We start from the raw sequence: 20,094 nt of genomic DNA on the forward strand, positions 1-20,094 counted from the left end.
AAGCAGAAAGAAAGCCTGAACAAAAAAAAAAATATGAAAGCTTTGCAAGTCTTCTTATGAGTTTGAGTAGAAACAAAGCAACAAGTCTTGATGTTGCCAGTGATGCAGTCTGTTACCTTGGCAGGAGAAGGTTCTCAGGTCTGTCTTTCAAACACATTGTATCTCTTCTAAACCAGATTTGTGCTTATCTCTCAAATTTAACCCTTTGATTGAAAGAACCAAGTTATTATATTTGCTTTTGAAAATAAGAATTTCAGACATATAACTTCCGTCTTAGATTTAAGAGGGGATGGCCATATACTAGCTTCTGTGTGCTGCAATACTGATGCATATACGTTTATTTGTTTACAGGTGCAGACAAAACTTCTTGAGCTGAAAGAATTGGAAAATAACCAATTTAGTTGGCACTCTCAGCCACATAATACACTTGTTAATGGAACTGCGGATCGCTCTAGTCTTAGCAACAGCAGCAGTGAAACTGCTAACCTTAATGAGAATGCTGAAAGAGAAAGTATAGCAGAAGATGAACAAATAAACAGTGTGTCTCCAGTGAGTAGTGTTTTGTCTGCTTCATCATGATGCAGTGCAGCTGTGAAGTTGGAATAAGTTAAGAATGTATCAAGATTGATTATGTTTTTAAACACTAGCACAGGTGGAATTTCAGGGTGTTATTCTGAGGGACTATGTTTCAGCAATCTGAAAGTTGATAAGCAGAAATGGAGGCAATTTTAGCTTAGCTGGAAAGCGGCAATAAAAAATTTTCTGTATTTGTTTGCAAAGCAAAATATCATAAATGGAATAGTAGAATTAACATTAAAGGAAAGCAGCTCTCTCCAGTTGGTGCAACAAGAATGGAATAAGTAATAGTACAGAAAATCTAAAGCTGTTTTGCTTTAAATGTCCCTCCTTATGTCCCAGTAGATTCTTGAGTAATATTGGGGTTTTTTTTTCAACTTACACAAGATTTATGGAATATTTCAGTGTGTTTTATAATAAGTATGAACCTCTTAAAGTATCCTTTAGTATATTTTTTTAGCCATTTAATGCTTAAAATGGTGTATATTGTGTAGTCTTCTATTTACTTACTTATGATGAATTGCTTTTATCCTTATATAGATCAGGAATAGTCCTGAAACAACAACCTCTGTTGTGGAAGAAGAGAAAGAGACCCCAGCTGCAGCTACTACCAAAAAAGTGAGTTTGTTCAGATTTGGAGGAAGAAAAAGTAAATTAAAAAATCCTAGTTAAACTGTTTCAGGCTTGTATGATGTCACTTGCATGATGGTCATAGAACAACAGAGAAATAAAATTGTCTCCTCTTAATGTATTTATTTACAGTGTGATGTCATGAAAACGTTTCATATATAGCAGGCAGGTTGTTGTTGAGAAATATTTTGGAACTCTGTTGATGAATTGTGTAGAATTATAGGTGTCCCTTTTTTCCAGCTTTAAGAAACTACTAAATCGTTACACAAGACAACGTGTTTTCTGTCCTGCATGTCTTAAAAATTTAATACCTTCTCTGCTTTTGCATTGTGCAGGAAGATCCATTTGATGCTGAATCTCATCCATTGCCTGATCTAGTTTCTGAAGCCAGCTTAGAGTTCTTCCAGTCTGACCCTTTTGTTGGCAGTAAGTAAACTTTTCTCTCTAAGTGCAGATTTGCAGAAATAGGTCTTACATGAACACATTTCAGACTAGTCTTCACCTTGGAAGTGGTCTATAGAGAGTAAATGTGAAGGTGTTTGAGTGACACAAGTGTGGAGCCAATAGCATTACAAAAATAGAAATGAGAGTTCCAGGGTGTTTCTCCTTCCTTGTCTGGATTTCTAATTAGCTGTGAAAATTGCACCTTCCCCTCGAGGGAAAGTACCTGCCTTACCTCCTGCCCACCCCCTAATTTGCAGCACAGATCCACAATCAGATCAGCTGAGGGTTTGGTGAGCTGTGGTATTGAGGGGGTGTGGGTGGCTGAGAATGAATGGCTGTGGCCTACTTATGGTGAGTTTCGCGCTCGGAAAAAGGTAATGTGGAACTGCACCATCTGCTCGTCTTGTGGAAGTGCTATGCTTTATTTTAGGAACCTGCCACTTACAAATGCGGTTGCTCTGACTTTAGTTTTTTCTTTTATGTTGGAAGAATTGATCTGTCTGTGTGGAGCCACTTGAAGGAGGGGAGTTAATTTGGATTAACGGCTGAAGTAGGTGTTTTCAGCCATGCTTTCAGAATCAACATGGTCTGATTGATTTAGCTCATATCGCTTCAAAAGGAAAACTAGATGTTTCAGATCACTTGGCTTCTGGAAGAATGCCACTGCAGATTTAATACTTTTAATGAATAAATTAAACTAATTCAAAACAGCTTTAATGTTTCTGTGTGGATACTGCTTGATTTTGTTGTTGTTGTTGTTTATATTGGAACAGTTCTACTTACAGCACATGACACAGCCTTTCTTTCAGAGGAGGAAGGTATGTCTGTTAGTAGCCAGCCTTTTGGTCTTTGTGTGCTCAGTACAGGCAGGGGTAGATACCTACAGTTAAGAGACAGTATATCCATGTGGCTCAGGTGTAGATGAGGGAGTAGAACTGATGCAGTTGGGACCATGCATCCAGCACACAAATGAACATGTAGGAACTACCATCTGTGACGCCTGTGAGAATTATCAAAACTGGGACTAAGCTTCTATCAGTGGTTAGCCTGGATTACCATGGTAGTAAATACTGCATAATTTGGGTGTTTATTGATAATAGCCAACAAAAATGCACCTTTGAGATGCTGTATTTGTATGTGCTTCATTCTGGTAGTGAGCTACTTGATGAATATTTGCATTGTCTACTGCTAGCTCTTGTAGTTCCACTGAAAACAGTTAAACTATTCCTCTAAGTTGTTTAAATTCTAACTGTAGAAATGAATTTGTATCCAAAAGACTTCAACTCAGCACATGCTTTGTGATAAAAAGCTTCAAGTCACTTCTTCATTTTTAACAGGTGATCCCTTCAAAGATGACCCTTTTGGGAAAATTGGTAAGTAACTTTATAACTCTTAGTGCTTTTCTTTTTTCCCCTAAATGAATCCTAGTAGAAAAGTATGTGGGGAAAAGCATCACCACTTTCACCACAAAAAAAAGGTGGAAATGACCCATAAAGTCACCATGGGATGGATACATGGCAGTACCAGCTGGCCCGTTGTGTTGAAGTTTTTCAGAGAAGCCCATTGCCGGTGATCTTTTCTCTTGCTGTTGAAAGTCTGCTTAGTTGGTGTTTAAGTAAGTGAAGGTGGTGAACAGAAGGCCCCAAACTCTTGCTGCCTGTTTTATGTGTATGGTAGTAGGACTGTACTCTTTTTAGACTTCCCAACTTTATTTAGCACTGAATATTGAAAAAGGTGGGAAGTCTCTATTTAGACTGGCTGTGTAGGCAGTGTCACTGTGTTATTTGCTTGGTCCTGAAGGGAGTTACTGGTAACAAAAAAGCAAAACGGCCAGTAGGAAGGCTCTAGCAAAGTGGTATTGTGCACCAAGTGCCAAATAAGAAAACATTGATTGTGTTTGGGGAGTGAAGGAGAGGAGGGTAGGATAGTTCTGAGAAACATTAAGTTTTGTAAAATGCTTCATTTTTAGGGGGCTCGGATAAAGAACCAATAGGCTTAGGTGATTCTGGAACTGAACCACTGGCACCATCCAAAGTTTTCATGATGTGCAGAAAACACTAGCTTGTCTAATGTTTCAAATTGCAGAATACAAATTATTCTCAGATGGATTTCATACTTCAAAGATGCTTGGCCTTAAGTGTGTCATCTTCTTGCAGTATGAGAAAAGCAACATAATGTTTAGTTTTTAGGATATCAAACTAAGTAAAGCTAGCAGAAATGTTAATGAGATGTTTACTTTTTAGATCCCTTTGGCGGCGATCCCTTCAAAGGCTCAGATCCTTTTGCAGCTGACTGTTTTTTCAAACAATCCTCCACTGATCCTTTTGTGACTGCTAGCACTGATCCGTTTAGCACAGCAGACAGCAGCAATAATATCACAGTAAGTTTAATAGCATACCTTTTACTTCCTTCTGTATATGATTTGGACAAAATAACCCATTTTCTACATTTGGACATGCCTTGAAAAAGCTGATATTCAGAAATCATCATGGCTCTGTGTTATCTTTTTTGTGTCTTCTATTTTCTAGAAATTGTCACAGATGAAACAGAAGTGAAAATAATAACATTTTTAAAATGGTTGTGTGGAGCTTCATTGCTCCACAGATAAAAACATTTGAGAGTAATGAACTAACCTCTGTTGGTAGCTGGTGGAACTTACTAAACATTGAAAGAAACCCACGATTAGTCTCACCAAGTTGTGCTGAGACACTTGATTTTTGCATCCAAAGCTTATAGGATCAATAAATATGTTCTATATCTTACCTGAAATCTGATGTGCTGTGGGGTTTCCCTCTGAAAAGTTGTTCTGTAGGCGTATATTGTTTGGGTTTTGTTGTATGTGTGTGTGTGTTGTTTTTTTTTTTGATAGGAGTCACTGAAACTATCTGATCATGTGGAGATCCTTACTGAATGTACCTCTTTCACGTGTACTTAGGTGTAAATTTTAGATGCTCACATTATAACTGAGCAGCTATTGATTAGTCTTGAGCCTATAATAAGGTAGAGTTGGGCGTGAAACCTTCTCTGATGTAGGCTAGAACTTGAGAAAGTTCAGATAATATTTAGGGCTGACAGATGAATAATTGAAGAAGCTGAACTTCTTGGTGTCATAAGTTTGTGTCCACCCTTCTTGCCATCCCCTTTTCTTCTCAGTACCGCTTCTGTTCATGCCTCACTTCCAATTTTGTGTGTGTATAAAATATACATATACATGTATAAAAATTAAATATATATGTGGATTAGGAAGCAAGTTAAGTGGCTGTAGAGTGTGCCTCAGGCGAACCCACAACAGCCAAGATTGTGAGAAGTCACTCTGCCTAACAGTGATGTTCTTGTCCTTCCATGTGGTGTGCGCATTATGGAGACCTCAAGGCCATATTACACACCACAGCCTACACCTCCAACGTTAAAAATTGGTTTTCTACAGTCTTCAATACTTAGCACACTATGCTAAGTCTTAATATTCTAATATAAGCAGTTCCTGTTCATATTGCAGTCTGATAATAAGAGAATTACAGAAGAGGAGGAAAAAAAAAAGGGGGGGGGCAGAGCTGTGGTGTGGGATTAGCAGCTGATTCTTGTGAGATCTGTATTACACACAGAATCACAGAATGTTGGGGGTTGGAAGGGACCTCTCTCGGTCATCTAGTCCAACCCCCCTGCCGAAGCAGGGTCACCTACAGCAGGCTGCAGAGGACCTTGTCCAGGTGGGTCTGGAATATCTCCAGAGAAGGAGACTCCACAACCTCCCTAGGCAGCCTGTTCCAGGGCTCCATCACCCTCAGAGGGAAGAAGTTCTTCCTCATGTTCAGATGGAACTTCCTGTGCTTCAGTTTGTGCCCGTTGCCCCTTGTCCTGTCGCTGGGCACTACTGAAAAGAGTTTGGCCCCATCCTCCTGACACCCACCCTTCAGATATTTGTAGGCATTTACAAGGTCCCCCCTCAGCCTTCTCTTCTTCAGGCTAAACAAGCCCAGTTCCCTCAGCCTCTCCTCCTAGCAGAGATGCTCCAGTCCCCTCACCATCCTTGTAGCCCTCCGCTGGACTCTCTCCAGTAGCTCCTCATCTTTCTTGAACTGGGGAGCTCAGAACTGGACACAGTACTCCAGATGGGGCCTCGCTAGAGCAGAGTAGAGGGGGAGGAGAACCTCTCTCGACCTGCTGGCCACACTCCTCTTGATTTCTGAACTGAAATGAAGTTATGCACTCATTCTAAATGCTTTACCGCACCTTTGTGGTGTTGATAACTTGTAGTTATATCTTCACAAAGATGGCTCTGGTTGTAGAAATCTGAGACCAAAATGACTGGTAGATATTCTTAAATTTTGCATTAGTGGTTACCAAGTATGTTGTACATGGTGTGTACCTTTTTTCCATCTTTTGAAACAATTAATCTCTGTTTTGAGGAGGAGTTTCTGTCAACAGACTTGTTTACTGATGCTGATAAAAGCTACTTCCATAATATTTTATCTTAAAACTTCTAAACCAAAATAAATTGTGATTGTATTCTTAGAATGAGGAATCTTTTAAGCTGAAAAACAAATTTTCCTCCAAAGGCGTTTTTTATTTTAGACAGAGATATCAAAGAAGAATGACCCTTTTGCTCCTGGTGGAACAACTGTTACTGCATCAAATGATCTAGGTAACAGTACATTGTACACATCAAACTTCCTATGGTTTTATTTTCATTTGCTTTTGCTTATTGTTTTCTAGTCTTTTAACAGAATTTGCGATGGAGCATTTTAGGGATTTCCTACGTTTTCTGAATTTTGCTATGAAGTATGACATAAGGTGCACGTTTGCAGGGGGCTATTTTTGTAAAACAACACTGTCTTGTTATCTGCAGTGCTTATTTCTGAAGACTGATTCTGCAAAAATGTTCCTCTGCCTTACCTAAAACTGGTGAAATACCCTGATCTAAGTGTTTGGAACATTTGAATGGTTTGTACTGCTTCCTGTTAGGGTTGTTTTTCAGGATGTCATGTTACTCAAAGTAATACACAAGTTAGCTTTGTACTACAAGATGGGATGATGTGGGATAGAGTAACTACTTCATCAAGAATTTTTACTGTTAAAGTTTGCTCCTTTTGTTTTGCTATGACCCTCTCTGATCTGAGGGCTAAAGATGTTTCAGGGAAGACTCTAATCTGCTGTTTTCCCCAGTTGCACTGACAAGTGTTAATCCAAAACATGAATCCACATGTGATTTCGTATTGTAAACCTGTTCAGTTTAATTACAGGAAAAAAAAGCCATTTTCTGGAGATGCAGAAGTGAGTATTGGTTAAGACAGTGCACTTCTTGCTTTACAGTAGAATAGCAGTTTTTACATATTTTGAGGCACGTAAGAATGAAGGGGTACTGTTGAATTAGATTGAGATGGTAGGAGGTTTAGCTACTTTGTTCCACAAGTGGGCCTACAGTCAGAAGTGAGCTCTTTGTGTCTTTATAGATACATGTATCTGTGCATGTATATTTATGGGTGTATGCAGACAAAAAGTACCTTTGTGTATACATACATGTATCTCAGCAGAACATCCAGTAGTATGATTATTTGATACTTTCAGTGGAATTTAACTTTTTTAATGTGGGAAAACAGAGTACCAGTATTTCTTTTGATTTTCTCCCTGTTCCCGAGAACTATTATTCGTAATTAGTAATTGACACTTAGAGTTTTTGTAAAAGCTACTTAATAACTTGAAGTGCCCACCTCACAAAATATTTCACTTGAATTAGTCTGTGCTGCCAAATATGTAACAGTTGCTTTTTTTGTTGTGGGATTTTTTCACTCTTTCATATTTAACTTTTAATCTCATTCTGTTTGATTTATATGTATTTAGCTACAGACCCCTTTGCCTCTCTGTTTGGAAATGAATCCTTTGGAAGTGGTTTTGCTGACTTTAGCACGCTGTCAAAGGTAATATGAAGCTACTGCCACTCATAGAAAATGCATGAAACTGCAGTGACAAGACATAGCCTACTCTCTTACCAACAGTTTCGTTACAGTTTTGCCACTACCAAGAGTTTGTAATGGCTGACCTTCTGAAAAAAAGGACTGTATAGTAAATTGTTCTACAATTCCACTGTGAAGAGTGCAATGTATTGTTTGTGGGTTTATAAGTATTTTCTCTATTTGGAGTGATACTACATTTTTTTAAAATGTGCTGAGTTCAACAGCAAAAGTATTACTTTGGTATGTATAACTGCACGCAACTTTATATTGCTGCACACACTAACTATTCCTGATCTTTCTTTATTTTCAGTCTCCTGCAGTATGTGGATGATATGTTTTAAACCAAACCAAAGTATTTTCTTTTTGTCTTGGCCCAAACTTTCAGTTCTAAATATTTGCATTATTGAAAAGAAGGGAAAAGTATTAGTAGAATTGCACTGAAAATCTGTGTGTTGCTGTTTTATTTGTTGAAGGCCAACAATGAGGATCCCTTCAGCTCTTCCGCATCAGGTTCTGTCAACAGTGTGACCATAACTAAAAACTTATTTGAGGAGCCACCAGCTAAAAACGAGGATGTTCCTCCTGCATTGCCCCCTAAAACAGGAACTCCCACAAGGCCCTGTCCACCGCCACCTGGTAAGAGCTGATACTGAGATGTTGTCAACAGTGAGCTGCTTCAATATTGGCAGTGGGACAGCAATGATGAGGGGATGGTGAAGTGTCTGAATTTAGAATGAATGAGCAAGATGTGAAACAAGTCTGTTCCTGATCTGGTGGTGGTTTCCTCAGGGTTAAATTTTGCGTGGCATTTGGGATCATAGTTTGTCCTTCAAAAAGAGAAAGGATTTAGAAAACAGGAGGAAATGGAATTACTACAAGTATCTGCAAGAACATAGCATGGCTGCAAAATAAATGGTTACTAATGTGATACACTGTGAATCTTGCATTAAATTATGCTCAAAGTGAGAATTCAGTGTGCTTTATCCATTGCAAAACCTCTGGTTTTAATGCAAAGTTAACTAAATAGGGTTAAATGATTGTCTTAGGTTACTTTTTCCAGGTGGTCTTGGTAAAGGTCTGTAGTAGTAAACCTAACCAATGTAATAGTAATAAGCCCAAGTTTCCTATGCTGTTTTCTGTCAAGTGATAGCCGAGTGATCTGGTCTACTCCATGACACAAACAGCTCTGCTTTCCAGAAGAGGCCGTGATTATCAAAGATAACAACGCCTTCTTGTGGTTGCAACAAGTCCATCTTATAACAGACTCCTCACTCGCGATTTTTTTTTTTTCTCATAGATTGGCCAAATATATTACCAGTATTCCTTTTTAAGTTTCTGTCCTTTGTTTCATTTTCTTTAAAAACTCTACTGCATCATGTTTTCACTGTTACGCTATACGGATGAATCTTAAGGTGTTTGGGAAAAATGCAGCATGAAACTTAAAACATGTATTCCTCTTTTTCCTCAAAAGAAGGGGAACACAGTAAATGTAGGAGTATTTATACTGAAGTTTAAATTCAGCTGTTTAATTTCTAATGTTAATGGGAGACCTGGTTCATGCTTATAGAATCATAGAATAGTTTGGTTTGGAAGAGATCTTTAAAGGCCATCTAGTCGTGTGTGTCCCCCCTGACCCCGTAATGAGCAAGGACGTCTACCACTAGATCAGGTTGCTCAGAGCCCGGTCCAGCCTGGGCTTGAAGGTTTCCAGGGATGGGGAATCTACCACGTCTCTGGGCAACCTGTAATTATGCCTTGCAAGGAATTGGTTTCATTGTAAATAACGTTAAAACAGCGGACATGAGAAGTGATGATAATTTGAATGTTTTATAGTGTTTCCTGTTATGGTGGTCCTTACTTAAAACAAAAACCGAATTTCTGACTTTATTGTGTGGGAGTGGCTATGACATGGTGTATGGATCTACTTTTGGAATGGGAGCTTCTAGTGGTGGAACAACAGTATCCTTATCAAAAGATGACTAGAAAAAAGTAGCCTGTTTTGATTTTATATATTAAAAATGATACTGTGGTTATCTTAATAACCATTCCAAATAAACTATTTTCCTAATGGAAATAAAAATTTGAGGCATTTAACTGTATTTGTTTTAAATTACTCCCTTGGCGTGATTCAAAACAAGGGAATTCTTTTTCAAAGAAATGCCCCAAAGTCTTTCTCTTAATTCATCATGCTACTGGAAAGTGTGCAGAAGGACTGTTTGCTTCCCTCTGAGATCTGTTGCCTTTCTAGATACTGATAAGCACTCTCATTTCATGATTTTTTGGGGCAGATTTGGAGATTGTATACTTCATAATCTTGTATTTATTAATCCTACCCATGTAGAAATAAATTCCCTAGATGTCATTGGAAGCTGCTTCTCCCACGTTATTCAAGAAGTAGATGTGCATTGTCTGCCAGTAACAGATCATCAGCAGTGAATGAGAGCTATCATGGCAAGGTTATCTGGGAAGTGTCTAAATAAATCATATATTCCTGAGGGGGTGTTCTCTAAATCATTGCCAAATTAGAATCTCTTTTGGTCTATGAAAGAATTTTTAGACTAAGTTGCAACAGTGATACATGAAATAATAAGCGCTGTGGTTAATTCTGCAGTTTAAAATAGCAACAGAAGCAAGTTTTAAAATACGACCACTCTGTTAAACCACATGTAGAACCTGCTAGTTGAACTCAAGAACTGCAATGAAACCTTCTCTGTAAGCAGTAACATATGGGGAGAATGGTGGGATGAAATTCTGCTCAGCTGTTCTTGGAAGTGTTTGGGTTAATGTCCTCAAAGGTTTTTAAAGCTGACTGGTGTTAAGCTGAAAAACAAACAGATAAGTGGGGGGGGCTTGTGCCTGTTCCTGTTACATCTGCAGCTATTTATGCAGCAGTTAAGGCTGTGTTTGCTTGTTATCATGCTCCTTCATTCTGTTAGTTTAAAAACTACAGAAATTCCAGGTGTTAGCATAGTGAGGGGACATGGTGTTTTGAAGACTTAGAAATATATTTCTGGTCTCTGAATGAAATTGTGTTAACTAGATCCAAATAAATAATAAGAACATTGCCGGAATGATCATGGACAGCTGATAAACAAAAGAGAAAATACTGTGCTGATAGAATAGGGGCTTGAAACTGTTAGAAATTCTTTTCCTAAAATAGTTAATTAGTACATAACTGTGTTCTTGAATCCTTAACATACAGGTGTTCCTTTTTACCTGATTACCTTTTAAGAAACAGTGGATCATACCCTCATTTTTTAAACTGGCAACCCTTCCTCTGAAATCACTGTAACTCCACTAGTTTACTAGAAGAGGTTGCATTCCAAGTAGCTTTTGATTTTGTGGGGGTTTTTTAAACTATTTTTGGCATGTTATTACCTGCTATCTTAAATTCATTTTAAATTCATTTTAATCTAAGGGAAAAGACCTATCAATCAAATAGACTCTTCAGATTCCTTTAAACCGAGAGATCCATTTCAGCCTTTCCCCACCCCAGACATTCCCAAAGAACAAGAAGCAGATCTATTCTGTGATCCATTTGCTCCCACCAGCATGAGTAAAGAGGCTGACCCCAACAATTTTGCAAACTTCAGTACTGTGAGTAAACACTTTTTACATTTGTTTCAGTATAATGACAGCTTTGAATTGTTCACACTGAAATCTTCAGTCTAATTTAAAATATTAAGACATATCCCATGTACAAAAGGGATATCGCTTCCAGTTAAAACAGTATTTACATCTAGTTTACAGCTGAGGCTGTCCTAAAACAAATAACTGCAAAATGTTGTAGTTAAGGTTTAAATTGCATTGCTTTTGTGAGGTTGTTTTTTTTTCATGAAGGCCTCCTAGCTTTTAGAAGATAGGACTTTTAAATATCTATGTTCTTGGGATTATCCATTTTGTCAGGGCATGCAGCAGACTTAAATTATCCATCTATAACAAGCACAGTGTTAACAATCCAACTGAAAATAAAACAAAAGGTGTGATTTTAATTTAGCTGTCACTGAACCGTTTGGTCATAATTTCAATGTACTGAAATATTGATAAACAGCCTCGTAATGGTGTATGTTAATGAAATATAATTTTGTGAGTTTTGAATGGCTAGTAAATTCCAGACTTATGTACAATGAAGTAAAAAGTAGTGTCTCTTTGTAACCAAAATCCATTTCATTGAAGTTGTGGTGACCAAGCAGTAGAAGCAAATCTAAAGGTTTGTGCATGCCTATATATATTTTTATTCTTTTGAGCTTTTGCATATGGGAGTTTTGAAAGGCGTCATCTCACTTTCAAGCTTGATACCTGTTAAATGCAATTGGCATTTGCAGTATCTTGATCATACTGCTTTTTTTATTTTCAGGCCTAATAAACTATGTGCTTGAAGTAAACTGAGGATTGACAGGCTCTCAGAATTGACTTGCACTGGGTGATGTGTCTTGTAGCATGATAATTTCTGAAATGCTGTTATTGATCACTGTTCTTAGAGAGACTGAGAAGCCAGCTTGGAGGGGAGAATGTGAAATGTGGAGGAGAAAACGAAAATGTTCATTATCTTTTTGAAGGAAAAAGTATTTTTTTCCAGTTGCAATTACTGAAAACACTAGGTGAACTGTGGAGAAAACTGTCTACTTTTATTGCCCAGCAGCTCAAAGCAGAAACCAGCTGGAGTATATTGTGATAACCCTTTTGGTCTTAACATTGGGGCATTCATGAAGATGTGGGCTTCACCTGCTTCTTAGCTTTTCTGCATGCTGACTAGAAACAAACTTTAGCATCATCTTTTGTATTTTATTTAAGATCATACCCTTAACTGTCTGTGATTTATAGTCATTGTACCACAGAAATTTAGTTCACATTCTGTTCACATCAATATACATGGAAAGAATCTGTTCTTTTTTTCCTTTGTATCACATTCACCTTTCTTTATATTACTCCTAGGCTTCTAACTCTATGGTTATCGTATTATTTTGTTGCTTCTTGGCAGAAGTATTTTTCATACGCACAATTAAAAACAGTCATTCTACAGCTAATTTTTGCAGTCATTGTCACCTGGAAAAATCATCCCTAATGAAAGTATGGTAGATCGGGATGTCCCACAGTGTGGACAGGGGTGTATCTCGCAGAATGTTCTCCTGATTTATTCAAATTTTTTATTGTATAGACTGATCTCTACCCAATATAAAATTGAATTTGAATTACCGCACTTTCTGCTGAGTAACTTTTTTGAACGTAATATTGAATTCTGAAACACGGTGTATTTCATAATAATATGTCTGTTGGATGGCTTCAATGCAGTTCTTAATAGTTAAACCTTAGACTGAGCTCATTTTAATAGTGCATTAAAATTAAAAAGCAAGTAATATTTAAAGACTAGAATATAAAGAATTTTTGAAAAACTGTAATTGTCCCTTAAACCAAGGACAGTATTAGTTATCATCGTATTATTAATGTGGTTTGTTTTGTCTTTTAAAAATGCAGTATTCTACTGAGGAAGACATGATTGAATGGGCTAAGAGGGAAAGTGAGAAAGAAGAGAAGGAAAGATTGGCAAGACTAAAACAGCAAGAGCAAGAAGACTTGGAACTGGCTATTGCACTCAGTAAATCTGAAATATCAGAAGCATGAAGTTTAGAATAAGATATTGTCTTATGTCAATTGTTTTGTCCCTTTCCCTGAATACCTAACCTATTTAAATGTTAATCAGAAAATACATATATTCAAGAAACTCTGAAAGGTTTTAAATTTCTGAAAGTGGTGTGAATGTTTCTGCTAAATTCAATCCTTTTGGTTATTGTTTGAATAACTTAAGTTTAGCATTCAGTTTCTCTCAAGTTTTCAGGAGAACAAGTACTTTTCCCAGCAAATCAGCAAATCAGTAAGCAAATCAGTTTAAAATGCAGATAGTGAGGTTGTAGTTTGACTGTCATCTGTCAGCAGCTGGTAATTGAGCATAAAGTGAACACGGCAATTATTCTGCCATGGCTGACTGTGTCCCATCAAGCAGTTAGTCACTTGGAACCTTTTATCCTTCGAAAGAGATTTTAGTAATGCCAGAGTTGTGGAGTGCTGTATTTTATATGTATGCATATAGATTTTTCTCTTTATTGAAGATTCTGCGTTTGAATTTGAAATAATATTCTTCATGGAATCCAGGTCAGAAAGAGTGTGTCTTTCTGAAACCTTTAATGCTTTTCTTGCGTGGTCATAGGTTTTAAGGCAGACATGTTATTTTGTTTTTATAAAGGAACTGAATTGAAGATTCATGTGCATTCGCTGTTGGCCAGGATGACTGTCAAATTATGAGACCCCACTGCTATTTGAGCCACTTTTGCCTGTGAAATATGCAGCTGAACTGGCAAGTTAAGAAGTTCAATTTGTAATAGGATTGAGAATAGAAAGAAAGAACAGGTAGTCTGATTTTTATTTTTTTTTTTTTTTAACCACAGTTGTTTTCTGTGTGTGTAATTTATTGAATGCCAACTGTTAGTTGCACCTTAAACTGAATGATTTCTTTATGGTCACTGAGTTGGGATAGGATTCATAGAATGTTAATGAAAATAACTTATTGTTCATTTTGAAAGAACTCTATTCTGGAGAATCAGTTTCATTAGAATAATTCCAAAAAGAATAATCTTTTGCCCTCTCTAAGAAAAATTCGTGGCAGCAGCACAGACATCAAGAGATTTTTTTTTTTTTTTTCCTTGCACTTTTAACCTGTGGTATTTCTGTAGAGGAAATTGAAGTGTTTCAACATGCAGCACTGGAGGGGGGAAAGGGGGAGAACTCAGCCATGCTTCAGTATGTGTAAGCTCTTCCCATTACCTGTCAGTGCTGCTATTACATGAATTTGAGGGTAGGTTGTTTTTGGGGTTTTTTTTTCAGGAAAAATGGGTAACCTGACTGAGATGTTTTTTCTTTTGCACTGGGAAATGAGCATTTGAACACCTGCTCAAAAGAAGTAACTTAAAATTTTGCAAGTATTAAATAGGTATAACTTATCTATACATCTTTGTAATGAGTGTACACTAATCTTGCAAATCATATGCTTAACTGGATTACATAGTTTCTTATCTTTTGTTAAAAATGTATACTCAGTGGACCAACACAATATTATATGTATATATTATATATATATTCCTGCTTTCCTTTATGGAATTTAAAGTTTTGAGTCATTTGATGTTACATTTCATGTTACTGACTCTGACTATAGTACTTTTACTCAGACTACCAACAAACCACTGCTGTGAGCTAAATGGCATTACTTTATGAAGTTTTAACTGTTTGGTTTTTTTAAAAAAATAAACTTGTTTGGGTGGGATTAGCCTCTATTTATAGACTTCCCTTTTGTTTAAAAATTCTAACAATAGCCTGTAATTATGAAGAAATAAAGTTTAAGTACATAAGTGTGAACTGTTTGCCTGTTTTTTCAAAAGGGTGCTGTGAGCTGTAAAGCAACATGTAAATGTAATGCAAAAAATATGAAGTGTTCCAATTGTAGTCTGATGGGAGCAGGTTAATTTTCAGAGAAAAAAGTTGCCTGAGTCTTGAGGTTAGCTGAAGTGCACGCTAATCCCAGATGTCACTTGCTTCATTAGGAGTTGTGGCAGCTTCAAAGACAACTTGGGCTACTCTTGTCCAAGGATTTTTGCCTGCACAAGGGTTGCAGAGCCAAAATGTTTAGATACTTAAGATTTATCTGTGAAGATATGTAAGCATCCTCTACTGGCTGCTGTCAACATACAGGGCTTAAGAGATCTCTAGTTTGACCCAGCATATACGATTCTTCTAAATATGTCTGTCAGCATAATGTCTCCTTTATGTCAAGGCGTAGAGTGCTCGGTCAGAGGTTTAGGAGTTCCAGCAACCATTTACATATGTCTGATTCTTTTGTTACGATAGTGCTGGGTTTGAATATACTTATCTGAGTGGACCCAAATTTCTTTGCCTATTTTCTTTTAATGAGACATCAGTTGGATTAGGTAATGGGTTCACACGCATTTTTGAGGCTGTTTGAAATCTTCTCCAGGCTGTCCCTTTTTTTTTTTTTTCTTCTTTTAAGTCCCCTGTCAGGTTTCCAACTTGGCCGCGCTTTGCTCCTGATTGTGCTGCTTTCAACTCTGTTCCCCCCTCCAAATTGTGTACAGTCCATTTTACTTGTTCTCATGAAACTGAAGATGGTTGCTAATAATTTTGAATAATTTGATACCTTCTTTTAGCTGTCTTTCTCTTAATTCCTATACTATGAAGTTTTAACTGTCATGTAAAAGTTTCTATTGCATTCATAGAATACCATTGCGCTCAAAAGATTGATTATCTGATGTCTAGCAGATGAAAGGGCCACTTGACAGTTACATTTCCAATGCAAGGTATCTGAATCGGCTAGAAACTGTTGGAAGAATGTACTGGGGATTAATGCTAAGTCTGTTCTATCCCTGTGAAGTATTGACAAGGAATAAAATGGCAATAAAGGCACTTAATGAAGGAACTGACATACTGGCTTGACTTTAACTGGAGTTCTCTAGAAGGCTGTCTGCTTCGGGACAGTGGGCTTTAAGCCAGGAGACTTTGTGTGACAGGGAATACTGACCCTGCTCCTTGATACTTAAGCTGTTGTGTTAGCCCTCAGTATTGGACTTAGTGGTTCCTTTTGGTCACGCAGACTTCCTTGCCACCTGAAGCATCTGCTGTATGTCACCTCTTCATGAAAATAGCATCCAGCTGTCAGAATCATGTTGCCTACCACATGTTGTTTCCCCACTAACTTCTCAACAGTTTCATTTAGCTGCTTAAATTTAAATTGACTGTTTCAGAATTTGAATATTTAGCAAAATGATAACTTTCATGTTGGAATGTTTTAGTCATGCTTTAGCTTGAATCTTCGAAGTGATTGGTGTGCATGGATGTGCAGCCTCATATTTTTGCAGTACTGACAGAACACTCTTTTTTGATTGCAATGTTTTTAGATAACATAGAGTGTACAGGTTTAATTCATAAAAGGGTAAAACTGGAGAAGTTATGTATCTGTTCAAAACATCGGCAGCTAAAGTCATATGTCTTCTCTTTATGGAATTCCGTAACATGTCAATGAATACTCTTGAATTCAATTCCGTTGTTAGAGTGAACATGAAGGTTGGGTGTCAGATGTATCCATTTTTATCATAAGAGGGAAGAGGATTTGTTTGCCTTGTGCAATTATAAAACACAAGAAGATGTTAAATTAAAAGCAGATAGTTAACAGTTTGTACTGGAAGTAGGCAGTAATTTTCCCAAATTGAAGATCTTTGTGCAAGTTTGAAACATAACCTTTTGGTAGGTAGAGTGGAGCTTTAGTTACTTATGTGAGTGCTACTGAACTCTTGAACTCTCTGGAGAATAACTTGTGTGTTCTCTTCCGTGTTGGCAGCAAGGTGTAGGTATTAACATTTAAAGGTGGGAGAGGAGGGGGAAGCAAAAACCTCTGAAGTGGTGGCTAAGGGTACAACAACCAGCTGGGGAGAGGCAGGCTTTCCAAGCTTGTAGCACCTAAGCCTTAGTGCAACAGCCAGTCAGTCTTCACATCTTTCTGCCCTAACGGTATCTCTGCTGTTCGTAGTACTGGTCAAACTCCTGCTACCAAAACAGCTGGAAAGCGTGGGTTTCCAGGGAGCTCTGAGGCTAAAATGCAGCAAGCTGCTGTCTGTACTTGTTGCAGAACTATAAGTCAGTAATGTTAAGGAATTTCTTGTCTGGAGAAGAGTTAGGGAGGGGTAAAGCCAAGTAAAAATATTTTCCCCTTATGCTTATAGACTGCTGGATGAGTATGAGAATCCCTTGTTGCGGGTTTTTGTGGGAGGCTTCATGGTAAATTTTGGCCTGTGTCTGTTATCCTAGAAAAGATGGGAAGGATCTTTTAATTTGTCAGGTGACAAGCCGTCAAGTCTAGGTCAGTAACATCCTGAAATGTAAGTTATTTTCATCTACAATCTGTTTAAAGAAACACAGATAACAAAAAATACATAAATAATACCAGCTGCATTGCCATACCTTGCTCAGAATATTTAAGAATTCCTGTTGTGCTAAAACTGGGAGATGTAGAGCTGCTAGGACCTTAGATTTTTAAACTGAAAACAAAAAGTATTAGTTTTTAAAGCAAGTCATCAGGTAGCTAGCTGATAAAGGGGGAAAATGCTGCATTGTCTGGATGTGTATTCAAGAGGTGGGGGGGTGGGGATGTTGTTTCTACTTATCTGTTGCTGATTTATTGCATGATTTTGGACAAACTATTTCTTAATGTGAATCTGTTTCCTATTCTCTAAATGACTGTGGGTCTGATAGCATATTATGTAACTGCTGTCATTCAGAAAGACAATCTTGTGCAGAGTAGAAAGAATTTTATCCCATGTTGTGTGTATCCTACAGGTAGGGGAGATGTTATAAGGTGTTTTCTCTTCTCTGTTAGTATGAGCAGCCAGTTGCATTCCAGGACCATACAAAGAACTGGAAATAGATGAATTTAACAGAAGGGCTGCTTTGAACAAGATACTTGCTTGAGGATTTCATTTGCTGATAATACTGGGTGAAATTCTTACGTTTGACTTCAGAGGTCTGTCCCAGCTGGCGTTGGCAAGCAAGAGATCCTTGTGACGTGTCTGCTAACTGCCAGCTTTCTCGGTTTTGTATCTGACAGTGCCCATGTCAATAAACGGATTCATCCTGATCCGCTTAGACTGATTTTCCTGTGTGGACAGATTCAATGTTTATTCTGTTGAGACTATTCAAAGCTGAAAGGTCTTTGGGATTGCTTTCCACAGAATGCAGTCTCTCTTAGGTGTTATATGAACAAGTGTGGTCCCTTACACCGAAACAACTAATTTTGAGAAGGTTTTTTAGGTAAAATCCTTCGTGTAGAATTTTTCTTTTTAAATACTTACCTGAATCTCTGTTAATATCTCCTTATTCTTAAACGCTCTTACGTAATACAGACTAGGGTCTTTGAGTTCCAAACAGTACTGAGGAGTTTGGAGCAGGAATTCCATTTTGGGCCCACATCCAGTAATAACTTTTACTGAACAACTAACTCGGTTGAGGTTCAAACCGGTGACCCATAATCCTGAAAACTGTGTGTAAAAGTACCAGCTGAATTTTGGTTGTAGATTTAAATTCTCTAATGTTCCTTTCTGTGTGATCAATTTGTCTTAAAAGTATTTATTTTACAGTCAGATATTAAAAGCAATTACTGTTCTGTTCATGAACATACAATAATGTGCTCAGAAGAATCACTGATTTGAACTGCAGTGAAGTTGATGGTGCAACTTTGTCCTTCTGCTATAGCTTTTTCAACTTTACAACATAGAATTCCTGAAAGATGTAAAAAGCAATTTAGAGTATATTCTGGGGTGGTTGTTAATAAAAACGTTCTTTAGGTTAAATGTGACTGGCTGCTGAAAATGGGCTGTGGCTAAAGTGCAGAACTACATGGGCATGCTCCCCATTATCAAAGCCGTGAGCTGGAAAGTACGAGCTTCACAATTCAAAAAATGAAATGTATGTAAACAGGTATTTTATGCTGAAAAATGTGATTTTTGCATCTCTGCCAAAACAGCTCTGTGAAGGTGCTTATCGCCACTCCTTACAACATCCCTCATTAGTCTGAAATGTTTGGTTTAGCTGAGAGAATCACAAATTTTTGCCTGTTGTCAGACTAGAGAACCCTCTTCTGCTGGATCAGATGTGCTCGCTTCAGCTGCCGGAGCGCGAGGCAGCCCTGCCGCCTACCTCCCCTTCTGCACATCACGAACCGCACCGGCAGTGTTCAGCTAATAAATTCTTTCTTTTTTTAACCTTACACGCCCCTGTTCCCATTAATGTGCCCATTGTTTCTTTATGTCAACCAAGTCCTCCTGTTTGCCCGGCCACTCCCTGGCCGGCGTAGACCTTTGCTTTCTCTCGCTGTTCATTTCCTCCCACGAACACCTTGCTGTTGTTATCCTCTCCTGAACTGCTGGCCCCGTAGCCCTGAAGCTGCCTGATTGATATGATTAGAATATATAAATGGCCAAATTGAGACAATTTTTTCAGTATTGCGTGTCTATTAGAATTTCAGTAGGTTTAGCTTTCTGTTCACTCTGTAAATTTTTATCAACAAATTATTTTAAACTGGTTACTCCTTTTGCACGATTAACTGACCGTTGTGTTTGGGGGTAGAGGGCTCCACCCAGGCAAAACACTCTCTTAGAAACGGACTAATGTAAAACTCGGCTAACCGTGAATTTTATTTTCCTCCGCTTTCTTCTCAAGAGGAATTAACGACTCTGATAATAACAACGGCTCCGATACGGCGCGCTTTCCCCTCAGCTCCCCGCAGGCCGGCCTCCCTTCCCTCAGTTTAACAGCCGCAGCCCTCCGCCCCGCCATCGCTGCCCGCCCATCGCCTCAGCCGCGGCCCGGCGCTGGCGGAGGGGCGGGCGCTGCCGCAGCCGCTCACCTGCGGGGGTGGCCCCTCCGCCCGGGCCCGGCC

The 20,094-nt window shown here is 38.2% G+C and overlaps 1 protein-coding gene across 5 annotated transcripts in view; it reads left to right on the forward strand.

Annotated features, from left to right (window-relative positions):
• Window positions 1–16,083, forward strand: part of EPS15 (epidermal growth factor receptor pathway substrate 15) — a 73,892-nt gene extending 57,809 nt beyond the window's left edge. For 3 of the 5 annotated variants that reach the window (XM_075424497.1, XM_075424500.1, XM_075424501.1), the window contains 10 exons: window positions 352–549; window positions 1,117–1,194; window positions 1,542–1,632; window positions 2,988–3,023; window positions 3,894–4,030; window positions 6,223–6,292; window positions 7,489–7,565; window positions 8,075–8,237; window positions 11,020–11,198; window positions 13,077–16,083. In XM_075424497.1, the coding sequence (XP_075280612.1) occupies window positions 352–549; window positions 1,117–1,194; window positions 1,542–1,632; window positions 2,988–3,023; window positions 3,894–4,030; window positions 6,223–6,292; window positions 7,489–7,565; window positions 8,075–8,237; window positions 11,020–11,198; window positions 13,077–13,223 (1,176 nt within the window). In that variant the 3' untranslated portion in view covers window positions 13,224–16,083. The remainder of the gene's footprint in view (window positions 1–351; window positions 550–1,116; window positions 1,195–1,541; window positions 1,633–2,987; window positions 3,024–3,893; window positions 4,031–6,222; window positions 6,293–7,488; window positions 7,566–8,074; window positions 8,238–11,019; window positions 11,199–13,076) is intronic. The other 2 variants (XM_075424499.1, XM_075424502.1) reach the window with 2 other exon arrangements.
• The last annotated feature ends 4,011 nt before the right edge of the window (window positions 16,084–20,094 follow it).

This window comes from Opisthocomus hoazin, chromosome 6, assembly GCF_030867145.1.
Source record: "Opisthocomus hoazin isolate bOpiHoa1 chromosome 6, bOpiHoa1.hap1, whole genome shotgun sequence".
NCBI lineage: Eukaryota > Metazoa > Chordata > Aves > Opisthocomiformes > Opisthocomidae > Opisthocomus > Opisthocomus hoazin.